Source organism: Armigeres subalbatus, chromosome 3 (assembly GCF_024139115.2).
Source record: "Armigeres subalbatus isolate Guangzhou_Male chromosome 3, GZ_Asu_2, whole genome shotgun sequence".
Taxonomy (NCBI): domain Eukaryota; kingdom Metazoa; phylum Arthropoda; class Insecta; order Diptera; family Culicidae; genus Armigeres; species Armigeres subalbatus.
The window spans coordinates 66403382-66418602 of record NC_085141.1 but is presented as its reverse complement, the minus strand read 5'-3'; the positions used below and the strand labels follow the sequence as shown (position 1 = coordinate 66418602).

The following is a 15221-nucleotide window of genomic DNA, read 5'->3' as shown; positions in this document are numbered from 1 at the left end:
CATTCGACGGGGGACAAACCCTAGTTGATCACTATTGAATATAATCACGAAAAAAATGGTGTGTTGAAATATATACGGTTGGTTAGTTGTTTGCATTACAGCGTTTGTAAGAGCCGTTTATTTATTATTATTTATTATATGTATCACGTGCGGTAAGACGCGCAGCTACAAAGCAAGACCATGCTGAGGGTGGCTGGGTTCGATTCCCGGTGCCGGTCTAGGCAATTTTCGAATTGGAAATTGTCTCGACTTCCCTGGGCATAAAAGTATCATCGTGCTAGCCTCATGATATACGAATGCAAAAATGGTAACCTGGCTTAGAAACCTCGCAATTAATAACTGTGGAAGTGCTTAATGAATACTAAGCTGCGAGGCGGCTCTGTCCCAGTGTGGGGATGTAATGCCAATAAGAAGAAGAAGAAGATATGTATCAAACTAAGCTAAAACCAAGGAATTGAATCGAGAAAGGCATCGTCACCGTTGTGGATTAATCAGGTTTTTTTTTTAAATTTCCCGCGAAATTTGGGAATTCCGGGAAATTTGATTTCCCGGGAAATCGTTTCCCGGAATGGAAGCCCTAGTGTCGAGAATGTTTCCAACCTGAAAACATCCTTAGATCGCATAGAGAATCGATTTCGCCATCTCCGGATTCTACACCTTTGTTCGCAAGGTTAACTGGAGGCCTCAAGTCAGTATAGATGTCAAATTAATGCAACTTACAGGGCTTTTAGCTGGTGCAGTTTATTTCTGCTAACTTACACGCGCGTTTTCTCTCGAAAGTCTAGGGACGTTTGACGGTAGCTTCTTGTTTACGTCTATTGATGCCAGTAGAGGGGCTCGGAATCTTCGCTGCTGCAGTGGATGCATTCTGGGAAACGTATTTGATTCCTAGGTGTCTGCCGGAGTAAACGCAAAGTCCGACGCAACCCACGTGAAGGAATAATAATTATTGACAATGAACTGTCACACTTTTTTGTCGTGTCTACTCTGACTTCCTCCATACCCAAGCAACACCTCTTGTTTCTCAGTGAGTAACAACAACTGAGGTGTGACTTACTAGAGGTCTGACTTATGCACAACGCGTCGTATTTGGAACTCTTTTGTGACACAAAAAGCGCAAGAGGTGGAGCCTATTTGCAACATCTTGCGGCTACAATGAAAATAAAAACACAAAAACCAACCGGGAATCGAACCATGGACCTTGAGATTTGCAACCTTCTACTATAACCATCACACCATCAATTCTATTTGGAGATTCTGCTACAAGTGCACTACATAAACAACAAAGTCATTTGTAACTTTATTGTACCTTATACGGAACATGCAGGGGACTGTCAAAAATAAAATACTGCTCAGCTGAGCTCAAAGTGTTTTGCAACATATCAGAAACATTGTTGTAACAGCAATGTTATTAATTCTGCAACTTATCTGTTTTGTTTCTGATATGAAACACCTCGAATTTTTAACCACCCAAGAAGTCAGATGGGTAGAATATTGCGACGCCACTTAAACGGAAATGAAACATTGTGATTTTCTGAAACTGGGAAGTGGCTTTAATGTAACTCGATGTATTGCCAGTGTCTTCAATGCAATTTATTAGGAACAAACACCTATTTGAAAGATGTTGCGCGTGCTGCTTGGGTAGGATGTCCACCAAATGCCGTTGACAGCCCTGCTTTTCTGTAATGAGCCACCGGGGTTTTGGACTAACTTAGTGCCGGGTGCTTAGTATCTGTTTCAGCAGAGTGTATGTAATTAAGAGTGGTGACATGTGCCGCATTCAACTGGTCTCCTGCCCGTTTGAAACACGATTTTGAATGGGAATGACAGTTGAATTTTTGTTACAATGAATTATTGGCAGTGGCTGATTTTCTACCAGCCGCTGTCACATCCAGGCGCTATAGTATATGCGCAAAATAGCCAGCATGAGTTAACCGCCAAAAATTTGTATGGTAAAAGACATCTGACGCGGGTTTTCTCAAAATTAGGATCTTTTCATGAAAAACTAGTTGGTACCGGTTATGTAGGAAGGTGTCCGCTACTACGCCTACCAAATATTTGTTCGATGAAGGTGCCACTGTAAGCACGCTCAAAGCAGGCGATTCATTCTGATAGCGTCGCCACTCTTAATGAATCGCCTGTTTTGAGCGTAATTACAGCGGCACACTAGGAGTTAACTTTCTGAAATCAGTATGGCGAAAGGCATCTAAGGTTCGATTTCTCAAAATTAAGCACCTTCATCGAAAAAATATTTGGTAGGCGTAGTAGCGAACACTTTCCTACACGCCCGTAACAAACCACTCAAAATTGAGTGAAAAACCACTCATTTTCAGAAAAAGTGAAACAACTCAAAAAATGATTAAACTGGACTTTACTCAATTTTGAGGAAACACTTCCTCCTGTCAGAAAATGATTCAAATCTACTCAATTTTACTAATGAATAATGAAATGCAAATGATTACATTTTACTCAATATTGCAAACTTTCTGGTATGGAATGGTATCAATGAAATCTGTGATAAAACAGGGGAAAGGCGGCTTTGTCTGTGTTTTGTTTTATTATTGGCAGAGGGAGTTTTATACGACTAATTGTTCAAAAATAAATACACTCCAAATAATCTAAACGTTGTTTCCACCTGAATTTTCAGGTACATTTTACGTGCACACGTAACTGCAAATGCTTCAGAAAATTCAGGTGAAACTTACGTGTCCGGTGAATTCTATCCAAAACTCTGGTAGAACTTACCTGATTTTCACGTAGAATGAAGATTCTATCGACAAATCAGGTAAAGGTTACGTGAATTTCAGGTGGAAAAAAATCTACGTACATTTTCAGGTGGAAACAACGTGCAGATTTTTTTGGGTGTATATATATTTAAAGATTCGTTCTATGTTGGTGTTTTTTTATCTAAAAAACCTCCCAGGCAATAACTAGAATGAACATTGTCAAAACCCTAGGTATTTTAGAAATTTTGTTCAAATTCTCAGTAGTAAACCACATTTACCAGCATCTTCGCTTCTCCCTAGTGTACCTCAACAATTAGACGGTCTTCTTTTCACTAATGAACCTGCAAATATTCGATTTATTTCAAATTTTCAATGAAACAAAGTGAAGCTTGATAAAAACGATCAAACTTGAGATTATATTATTGTTTTTTGATTCATAACAAACGATTAGTCGTCAAATTCTTCGGCTTCGGCTACCTCCTTGAATGACTTACAAAACGGTTTACAGATAATTTCCACAAAATCATATAACATTCTCAACTGCTGTGGGACCGTTAATCCGAAAATGGAAAAACATTTCCATAGCCTGAACTGCATGCTCCACCTCCGCGATTTTCTGCCGTCGTAGCTCCAATTTACTACTCGTATTTATATTATGGACGAGGCGATAATGGTTCTTCAGTTCCGAAATGTATCCGTCAACTAATTGACCACATTCCGATAAATGACAGCGGAATCCTAATTTAAAACATTACTTAATTATTTGAATATATATATTTAGATATATTTAGTAAAAAGCTTACCTCTATGGAGTTTCATAACCTCCGTGTCCACCGTTTTCGACAAACGATCAATTTTTGAAGAAATTACGCACTTAGTTCACTAAAATTTATACTAAATCGAGGTTTAAGTTAGGAAATAATTCAATTTCACGTCTTAATGGCGTCGGCAATTTTTACTCAAAATCGAATGAAGTCATTTCAATAGATATATGATTACATTTTGCTCAATTTGATAAAAATGTTTTAGTCATTTTTTGACGTATTGCATACTTTTCCAAAAATGAGTGAAAGTTAAACATAAATTGAGTAACATTCAATGGGCGTGTATTGCATACTTTTCCGAAAATAAGTGAAAGTTAAACATAAATGAATCGCCTGCTTTGAACGTAATTACAGCGGCACACTAGGAGTTAACTTTCTGAAATCAGTATGGCGAAAGGCATCTAAGGTTCGATTTCTCAAAACTAAGCACCTTCATCGAAAAAATATTTGGTAGGCGTAGTAGCGGACACCTTCCTACATAACCGGTACCAAATAGTTTTTCATGAAAAGTTCCTAATTTTAAGAAAACCCGCGTTAGATGTCTTTCGCCATACAAATTTCTGGCGGTTAACTCATGCTGGCTATTTGCGCATATACGATAGCGCCTGGATGTGGAAGCGGCGAGTAGAAAATCAGCTACTGCCAATAATTCATTGAGTAACATTCAACGGGCGTGTACATAACCGGTACCAAATAGTTTTTCATGAAAAGTTCCTAATTTTGAGAAAACCCTCGTTAGATGTCTTTCGACATACAAATTTCTGGCGGTTAACTCATGCTGCCAATTTGCGCATATACGATAGCGATGAGGAAGCGGCGAGTAGAAAATCAGCCACTGCCAATAATTCATTACATGCACTCTGTGTTCCAGTTTGCGTCGGTGATGGTTGCAGCTGTACACTATTAGCCACGGTTGTGCTGATCCATTCTCATACGATAATAATTGGAATTATCATTTGATAACTTCTCAGGTGTGAAAAGTAGGCGTTGTGTTTTGCTGTTATGTAGGAAAATAAGTTCAAAAGTAGCATTTACCAATGCTTTGAATCGAGATACAATTATCGAATGATTCTTACTCTCAAGCGTGTTTTTATCAATTGATAATTTGGATATGTGATCGCTTGAGAGTGTTGGTCATGCTCGATTATTTGAAATTTTTCAAATGTTGGTCTAAAAATTATATACATCACTAGGGTTTTTTTTTTCCACTCAACATTTCAAAATCGTACTGCGATGAAAATATCGGCATTGTAAAAACTAGCCTTATAACGGTATTCATTTGTATTTGTTGAAAAAAATACAGTGCGCTTATAGGAATTTCGGCAATTGTGTATCCCATAAAAATTCACGTTAATAAAAAAGAAAAAAAAAGTTGGAGAAATCAGAGGCGTCGTGTGATCAATTCTGCAACCTGTGCACTGCTTGAATTTATTTTTCCAAGAAATGCTACATCCAATATTAACGATTTATCTTCCAGCGCGTTCCTCAATTATTTATATTTAATGTTTCGTCTAACTGCTTCTTAGCTACATTCCATTTTCCGAATTAACTCAAACTAAACTTTAAAATGACAGTTCGTAAAATAAAAAATTAGCATCATGAGAATCGTTTTGCTTTCCAATGTGACAAATAAGACATCTATCCATCTATTCGGTAATTATTGAACTGACACTTTTAAAATTAATTTGAGTTATTTCGTAAGATAAGACGAAGCCTTAATTGTAGAAAACGATATTGAAATATATTCATCACGATTAATAAACTTTGTAAATCAGCAATGTCTCAACACTTTTATACGAATTCCTTTGTCATCAATCTCGTGAGCATCTGCATATTTTTTCAATATTTACTGAAATACAAATAACATTTTAGTATGTAGTTGCTTCCACCCTGACTTTTTTTACTGGAAGTTTCTTAATTTTTTTTAATGGAAATTTTCAATTTTTGTGGGGTTGCGTTTTTATGAACAAATCTATATTTGGATTGATACAAATTTTTGGAAAAACTAAATCACATCCACGCAGAAACGTTCAAAACTAAGTAGTTGCACTAATTTTGGAAATTGGCCAGATCGACTATGGGATCAGATATTATGGCCATATGGGGAGATCTCCTAGTGCCGTTTTCAGTATAAAATTCTGTATTAAATTTTCAATATCTGAATGAGTACACCCGATTCTTTTTTTACACTAGGGATGCGTTCCGTGTAAAAAAGGTTTTCAGTTCAAAATTTGAAAATCCGTCTAATAAAAGTTTTATGATTCCTCGACGAATCATGAAAATTGGGGCAACTTTGTAAAACATTTGTATGAGATTTTTTTTTACACGGCCGTGTAAAAAAAATCCGTGTAAAAACAGAATCGGGTGTATCATAGTTCTTCATCGTAAATTGTGCCGTCTATCTGCAAATCACTGTTGTTCGATGTTTCTGCATAAATGTTTGCATATCAACTTCCAACGAGTCTTAAACCAAATTAGTACTGCCCAAATACTGACCGATTTGGCTGAAAATTTGTCCAGAGCATCAGGGAATCAAACCGTATAAAAGGCCCCATAAAAAAAAAAATGAAAATATTTTTTTAATAGTAATTTCAGCCACCCTAATGGCTGTTTCAGACTTTTCTTATATACCCAACCGGTCATTGTTAATTTTTAAAGGACCAAAACCTGTATAAGAACTGGGCATATGCAGAACTGTTGGATTCTTATACAAAAAATGTAAGATCAAAAATAAATATTGTAAGAAAAGCATACAAAAATGTAAGGTACAGAATTGTTAGAAAATCTAACAGTCGCAGGTTGAGTATATAATTTACCTTTTTTATAGCTCGAGAAAGGCACACCGCTAGGGGGATTAATTGGGTTTATTTTTATAATGTTATGTATTATTCGTTTTACCCATCATGTCTATTCTACCTCAGATAGTACCAGCATGATTGGCATTGAACCCATTCAATGGACTTCAAACTATCCCTAATACTTATTGCAGTTATGGATCGAGTTTATCAGGTGCTTATTGCCTGCACAGTTAAAAATTATGAAAATTACACGCTATGGAAAAATTGGAACCCATATTTTTGCGTTTAATAACCTCTAATTTTACATCCAAGTTTTTCTTGTACGCAATATTTAATACAAGCTCCATAGTAATGACGACCTGTAATTTTTAAATGTGATGGAAAATTGAGTCGAATCGAATGGAGCCTTTTTGTTACATCATATATGCTGTAACATTTTTATACTGTGTGTAATCGAATATCTGTCTTATCTTAGCTGAAATTTGCGATTATAGGCAGTCTACCCCTCTATAAAGAGTTAAATCCCATACTGTAAATCACTTTAGAAGAGGTAGGAAGTAAGCACATTGCTGATTGAAATTAGGGATTGCGTGCCCAAGTTAGCGATCCATTATCAAATTAACACTTACGATCGACATCAGCGTCAGCACGTACGACTTAAGCGTATCCTTGTGGTATTCTTGCATCTTTCTATCCACCGCCAACAATACTTCAATGGTGTACTCGTTGTTCGCTATGTGCGCCGTGCTTCTTCTACTCCTCCGGCCGTGATGTGCATCGTCCGCTAGTTCAATGCTTTCCACATGCGAATCGTGTTCTGTAAATAGAAGATAAAGGAAACATAAGCCATAAGAACATAAGAACGACTCTCAAGTTAGGAATTATTTGCATTAATAGTCAAAACCACCGAACAAACGATAGCGGCGTTTGCTAGTCCTTACTAACCTCCGGAACCGTATCCAATCAGATTGATTCGGACGCTGTCATTGAACAGCAGTGACCGATCATAATCCGCCCAGGCAAAAGGTGGTAGAAACGTGTTTTCATTCATAAGAGGCAACAACAATATTGGACGAAAACACCACAATCATCTTGATGGTTCAACGAAAACATGCCGCGCGCCAGAGAAAACATTACGATGATTGTTAAGTGCGACTACCCGCATGGGGCCGCAGTGGCCGGTTTATTCATTGAGTTTTGTTGCGTCGAAATTAAGGAATTATGATGCCAATTTCAAACTAATATTCAGATTGTGGTGGATTCAGTTTAGATGACGAGGATGCTTCTGTACGGATTCTATTCAAAAATATTCTCCTCGAATAAAGTGAGATGTTTGCTATACGTCCAACAAACGTTGGAACGTACACAGTAGAATATTATGAAAATTAGATACGACGGAATTCATAATTGAATGTAAAATTCGGTAACATAATTTGTACCAGACCATAATTTTAAGTTCTGTGGTGGAAACGATAAAATAATTGAAATTTCAATTCAGTTTCTCTTAATTTTACATGATTCTACCAGAAACCTTGATGAGCCAGCACGTGGCTGTCAAAACAAATCAAAACAAACTTCATTGCATTTCATTCAAACCGCAGCTGGCATCAATTTTATTTATATATGCATCAACCAAAATGGATATCTGCACATATAGAAACAAAGTAGCCTTTATTGCGCTGCTTTTCATCACTGTAACTCTTTGTTTGTTGCCTATTCCGACGAGAAATCTGTGATGCTTTCAGCAAACTCAATCTCCAACAGTTCCGTTTTGGAAGAGATTCCGTGTCGTGTAAATTTAAGCTATCGTTTAGTCTGCTAGAGAGTAGTTGAATCACCAGAACGCTTAACCTGTTCTATCTGGATCTGCTCGCTTTCAAGAAGTGGAAATACTCGAGTGGCTAACGAGATAGGCTCTCACTCTGCGGATCGAAGTTCGATTCCCCATGTTGGTACTATTTTTTTTATTTTCCAATAAAAATATAAACAAATAAATTACAGCACGTGTAAATTTAAAAGAACCTATAACTTTATGTTGTTAAACACGGAGGTCAATTTGTTACATCTACTTGAACGGAAATTTACAGGTTTTGTTCGAACTGTGTACGTAAGCTGTTGACTGAGTAGGACAAATTGTGCTAAATTTGTGGAGTAAAAGTTACCAATGAATTTTAAAAACAAGTTCATATAAAACCTTTATAGTGTTGAAAAAGCTTATACATCATATTAAAACAACTCTACAAATTTTTGTCAAAGTCCCCCCACGGTGCACCCTCTCCGTCACCGTTAACCGTGTAAGTCCCCACAGCATCACTTACTTCACCGCACCAACCCAAGATGCGGGATTCTGAGGGTAGACAACGACGCGGTTGTCCCCGCGTCGCGCAACTCGTAAAAATTAAAATATTATGCTAATCAAATTAACGATTTTTAATGTTCCACTCCCTCTTTTGCTTGGTTGCAGCTTAGGGTCGTGCTGTGGCTGCCGTCAGTCGGCGTGGACCGCTAGTTAGCATAAATAGCAGCGCAGACACTTGGTCTAGCTTCGTCGCCCCGTGCGCTCACACAGTCTCCGGGCTTGTCAGAGCCAAATCAACCTGTTTGCTGCTGAATGTGATCCTCGTCAGACAGAGCGTGCCTCGGTGCTCCGGCCAGGTGGAGTTGGCCGTGATTGATGGCTTCGGCTGGGCTTTGTGTGAATTGGAAGCGGTTCATAGGTGGTTTTTGGAATTGGACAGGAGTTCAAGAAATGCCATTTAAAATGGTTATGTGCGAAGACGGAGAGTAAGATGAAGTAGATGAGGAACAAATTTTGAGTTGCATAGCAGACACCTAGCGGTAATTCGAATGACGCAAAATTTATATGAGTCATTTAGAAGTAGAAGTTGCGAACTGAGGGAAATTGTCATATGTTTAATCATAATCATCGTCAGAATAAATTTGCAAGGATGGATCATTCCTCAGGATAAATCTGAATAAATCATATTCTAAGACGCTTGAGAATAATTATATCATATTTAGAAATATGAAAACTCTTTCATTTCTTCTAAGAGCTTCTCTATAATATTTGGCACATCAAATGTTAACGCTTATGAGAACTGAACCCTTTTCATGGCTGTATCTCGTCTAGACGCATGTGCTAGGGAGCGCTGGTTTGATTCCCGCCCCGGTAAGGAAAGAACTTTTCATGAAAAAATCTCCACTGGTCCACTGGGTATTATGTGTCCTGCCCGTTGTCTAATGGTAGGTGTTCAGTGTTCAGTCTGTACGACCTCTGGCCGAAGACGGTCTTCCTGTCTTTATAAAAAAAGAAAAAAAAAATGTCGCGAGTTCGCACCACCAATTATTATTATTTTTCTATGAAGGTTTACTGGAGGGACTCTGAATAGAGTAAAACCGTGTGCACCAGGCCTTTGATGATACCGTAGCATAATTCCATTCGAAGCAATTTGCCAGCCGTACACGGAACATGTCGTCCAAGAAGCCGCTGTTACAACTGAATCAGAGGAAATTACGTTCATAAATAGTCAGACAGGTCTCATGCTAACTAACATCGTTAAAGTTTAAAGTCATTTTTGTAATTTTCTTGTCAGAGTCAAACTATTTTGTCAGTTTTTATGCTATTTATACGTCTATTGTCATTGTACGCGTTCGAAATCGACCGAAGCAGTTTTTTCGACTCACATGGAACATGTTGCCCAATGCTTCATCGAAGAAACTGAGTCGGAAGTTTTTTTTTTCAAGTATAAGAAAGTGTTCAATCCCCGATTTATAAAAAATGACAAGTTAATAACTTTTGAAGCAGTTTTCCAGCCGTACAAGGATCATGTCGTCCATTAAGACACTGTTGAACTGGCTCAAAAGACATTCCATTTACAACTCTAATAGATACTCTCTCCCATTATTCCTAATCATACAGATTTTTGCCTTTCTCGTATACTAAGTATACGGTAAAGGCTATATGATCGCTCCAAAAATAAACTTTTTATAGAAGGCCCGGAGACCCATAGTGTTATATACCGATCGACTCAGCTCGACGAATTGAGGTGATGTCTGTGTGTATGTGTGTGTGTGTGTGTCTGTGCGCACCCACCCAAAAAAATGTCACTCATTTTTCAGGTACTTATCCTTAACCGATTTACTCGCAACAAGTTGCATTCGACGCAGGATACTCTACCATTGTTTCCTATTGAAAATTGGTCAGATCGGACTATGGGCTCGGAAGTTATGGCCAAAATACCACATTTTTATAGAAAAATTGAATAAAAAAAATGTCACTCATTTTTCAGGCACTTATCCTTAACCGATTTACTCGCAACAAGTTGCATTCGACGCAGAATACTTTATCATTGTGTCCTATTGAAAATTGGTCAGATTGGACTATGGGCTCGGAAGTTATGGCCAAAATACCACATTTTTATAGAAAAATTTAGAAAAAAAATGTCACTCATTTTTCAGGCACTTATCCTTTACCGATTTACTCGCAACAAGTTGCATTCGACGAAAATTGGCCAGATCGGACTATGGGCTCCCGAGTAATGGCCAAAATACTATTTTTATAATGCACGAGAAAGGCACCATCACCGCTAGGTGGATTAATCTGTTTTTTTTTTTTAAATCTTTCGTTTATTTTGGAGGCTCAATTGCCGAATCATATAGATTGATCTGTACGATGTCATTCTTGTCTTTATGGTCAGAAGGTATGAAGTATGCGTTCCTTGAATTACTTTGTTTGCCTAAGTTATTGGTTCATCCTGTGTCAATACACAATGTAAGTTATGTCTTGTAAAAAGTGGAAACTGTTCGTGCATTTAGTCTATTTTATTGTCATTCCTTTGTCAAGGTATTACTATTATTATGTTCTAATAAGTAGCTTGATCGTTTCCAAACTAACTGTCATTATCTATCATGTACCAATGATCAGTCATGAGTCAGCTATAGGATTCACTTTTCGGTGGCAAAGTAAAGCTTCATCACACCTATTCCCTACTATTAGTAAAAATTATTATGAATGAAGCCATCATAAGATTGTTCATATACCATCATTATAATGTGTGGTAATTTTTATTATTGCTCTTCGAAGTGAGGCAAAACAAAATAAAACTGGCACCACGTTCCTATTTTTGAAAAAACTTCTACTCAGTGAATCCAGCAGTCGATTCCCTACGAATGTCTTGAATACTTTGTTTTTTTTTTTTTTAATAAATGCCTAGCTAGCTAAATGTAAGCGTGGCTACGACTCATCGTCACAGGGAACGCATCAGAAAAGTATTGCCGAAAAGAAGAGAACTCACATCATTATCACTGATGAAAAAGGCTTCTGCCTGACTGCACTACCATTCAAGGCTCCAAGAGACGTTCTCCGTTGAATTACATGCATATGCCGTAAATTAGTGCGTCAATGCCAGATATGTAACGCGGCACCAAACAAAAATAGTCAACATGTGATACCACCACGACAGGATATGTCTTTGGTTGCCATATCAGTGTTAATGGCGTAAGCCGACCCACCGCGGCAAGGTAACATATCCGAGGGGAAGGAATTCGCACCACCAATTATTGTAAGGTACACTGGGGGAAGTGGAAAAGGAAAAATCGATAGTACATGTTTGAATTAGTGTAAAACCAGTTTAAATGATTTAAATGCGTTCAATCAAAATGGGCTATCAAAAACAGTCAATTTTGCACCAACTGTGCGGTAATTCATACCATTTTGTTCGCTTGAAATTTATGGAAATTGATTTTAAAATTAGGAGTTGTTTTTCCACTTACCCTAGTGGGATGGGGTAAGTGGAAAACCCATGTTACCTTGACCTTCTATAGTGATGAGTAGTTACATATAACTAAAATCAATACGACAATTTCTCTGAGTATCTTTTGTGGAATTATTTCATTACCTTAACGGAATAAATCATCAAGGAATTCTCGTAATAGCTAGGGGAGGGCTGGTTTTGCCTTCTCGAGCACTAAGTGTACGTAAAGTCTATATGTTCGCCCCAAAGATGAACTTTTTAAAGGAAAAGTGGGACTTACAGGGTTATAAACTAATCAACTTAGTTTAACGAATTGAGATGATGTCTGTATGTGCATATTTGTCTGTATGTGCATGCGCAAAGCACGTACGAAATTATCAGCTATTCTTAAGCACTTGTCCTTAACCAATTTGTTCGCAAACAAAATTGCATTCAACGGCGACACTTGTTATGAATAAAAAAATTAATGTTAATTATTCAATATATTTACCTATCAGTGCTATTTTAACTTTCTTATACATTTTTTTCATATGTAAAACATGTGAAAGGCATCAATACCGATAGGTGGATTAATCAGGCATTTTCTCATTTATATGAGTCCAATCACCACTGGAATCACAATGATAACAAAGAAGGAACATATTAAGATTCACAGCTATCGAAATAAATCCTGGAGGGAAGAAAAAAATTGCGTAATTAGAACATTATCCACTTCCCCCGCAGTATTTGATACCTGGGGTAAGTGTAAATTCTTTGAATTATTTGCTTTCTTGGTACAAACCACTACCAATTGAATGGGATTTGTTTAATTGTATTATAATGGTCACCTGTGATATAAATTCACTTGAAAAAAGAATAATTGGTGCAAATGAGAATTTATTTTATGAATGCAAATATCAACTTTTCGCGAAACCTAAAATTACAGTTCAAGCGTTAACCGTGTTAGTGTATGTATTATACAAATTTCAACATAGTATTAGTGTGAGCATCAAAGTATATTCTTGCATAATGTTATGATGTGGTAAAAACTGTAAAGTATGTACAATTCCAATTTTTCGAGTCGATTTTAAATTACAAAAGCATCATACAGGCCACATTTTGTTTTCACGCTGCCATCAAAGCCAATGAGACATTGTTTAATGATGGTGAATTCCCGATCCTTATTTGGAACGCAGTGAGCGCACACAATTCGTTTTTGGGGGATCCGCCCGATGCCATCTCGATAATCATTTGAAAGGACTCTTCATGTGACAGCTCTGACATAGCATTCACGGTTAAAACAAATCTGAACATTTATCGTAAACGTTGTAACAATAAGACCGTAAGTTCACTTCAAAATTGATTTTTAAAGGAAAACTGAGGGCGGACTGCCATATTTCAGTTGCTCAATTCGAAGAATTGAGGTCATGTATGTGCACATAAAATGGTGCAACATTCAACCGAAATCTAACATATGATCTGTTAAAATGAGTTCATAGGATTTGTGAAACTAGCAACACTGTAAATTGAATGTGCTGAGGAAATGTAGAGTGCGGTTGTGACGAATTCGGCGGCTTGTAAATTGAATTGGAAACTGGATTGTAAGTCACAAATATATTATGCTTTATAGTTACTAATTGAAAATAAATTCCAGCTTTGAAGCAGTGTGTAAGACACTTATCATAATGCATAAAAACATCACTGTTTTCCCTAAAAGTCGTTGTTCTACAAAATTCTTGAATTTATTACAAATCATTGCTTATTTATTAAAATTTTATTCCTTATTTTTCCCTGAACATTTGAGTAATATACTTGCTAATGTGCGATTTACCATTAAATTCTTAAAAACCAGAAGCTGAAGCTTTGTCATAAATTTGCACGTTAGGATTTCTTCAAATAAGTTGTTTGAACAAACTCCTAACGCAATTTCAGCAAGGACCAAGAAGAAAGAATTCCTTCGATGGGGATTTGTGTTATGAGTTAAATTTATGGAAAGGTATGAAAGCGTATAACGACTCTTGATATTACAGTATTTTAGGTAAAATTTTGGCGAACAAGTTCTTCAGTCCTTCTTTTGGTTTCTTAGTGCTTTATCGTTTCAGTAATTTATTCTTTCGTTTTTTCAGTCTTGAAGACTTCCACATATTCACTTCTTTTTTTAGTCTTTCAGTTATTCTATTTTCCCGTTTCTCAATTTTTCTTTTGATCTTTCAGTCGCTCAGCTATTTATACTTTCAGTCTTTCAGTCTCTCAGTCTTTTAGTCTTTCGGTATTTCAGTTTTCAGTCCTGCAGTCCTTAAATCCTTCAGACTCTCAGTCTTTCAGTCTTTCAATCATTCAGAATTTCAGTCTTTCAGTCTTCCAATCTTTCAGATTTTCAGTCGTTCAGTTTTTCAGTCCTATTTTATTTAATCCTTCAGTCTTTCAATCTGCAAGTTTCTTTTAGCTTTCCAATCTATTAGTCATAATCTTTCATACTGTCAATTTTTCAGTAATCAAATTCTTCAGCAATTTTAATTTTATAGCTAATTCTTCGTTTTTATTCTTTTTTGTCTTCTCGTACAATAAAGTTTTTTTTATTCTTTCAGTCTTCAGTGCTTCAATTTTTCAGTCTTTCAGTCTCTCACTCTTTGAATCTTCAGTCTCTCAGTCTTCTTTCAGTCTTCCAATACTTCAGGCAAGATAGAGGAGCGAAGAGAAGCCAAAGCCGCGATAGAGCGATCAAAAACCAGAGGAGCCAAAGTTCTAGCCCGCCAACGATACGCGGCTCTTGAGAAGGAAGTAAAACGCTCATGTCGACGGGACAAGCGAGCGTGGGCAGACTCTCTGGCCGACGAAGGAGAGAGAGCCGCCGCAACCGGGGACATTCGCCTCCTCTACGATATCTCACGACGCTTAAGCGGGGCGAAGATGAATGCAACGATGCCTGTGAAAGACGCGAATGATCAGTTATTGACCGACCCAACTGACCAGCTGAAACGCTGGTTTGAGCACTTCGAACAACTTTTTCAAGTGCCAGCCAGGCCATCACCACCTCGGCATGATCTGCCTAGGATCCGACGTATAACACGCGTCAATACCGAAGCTCCATCACTGCTAGAGATTCAAACAGCCATCCAAAGCATGAAATCGAATAAAGCC

The 15221-nt window shown here is 37.3% G+C and overlaps 1 protein-coding gene across 4 annotated transcripts in view; it reads right to left on the bottom strand.

The window, feature by feature from the left end:
- Window positions 1–15221, bottom strand: part of LOC134219229 (A disintegrin and metalloproteinase with thrombospondin motifs 1) — a 740918-nt gene that overhangs the window by 110437 nt on the left and 615260 nt on the right. For all 4 annotated transcript variants that reach the window (XM_062697927.1, XM_062697929.1, XM_062697930.1 and 1 more), the window contains exon 7: window positions 6978–7165. In XM_062697927.1, coding sequence (XP_062553911.1) covers window positions 6978–7165 — 188 coding nt within the window. The remainder of the gene's footprint in view (window positions 1–6977; window positions 7166–15221) is intronic.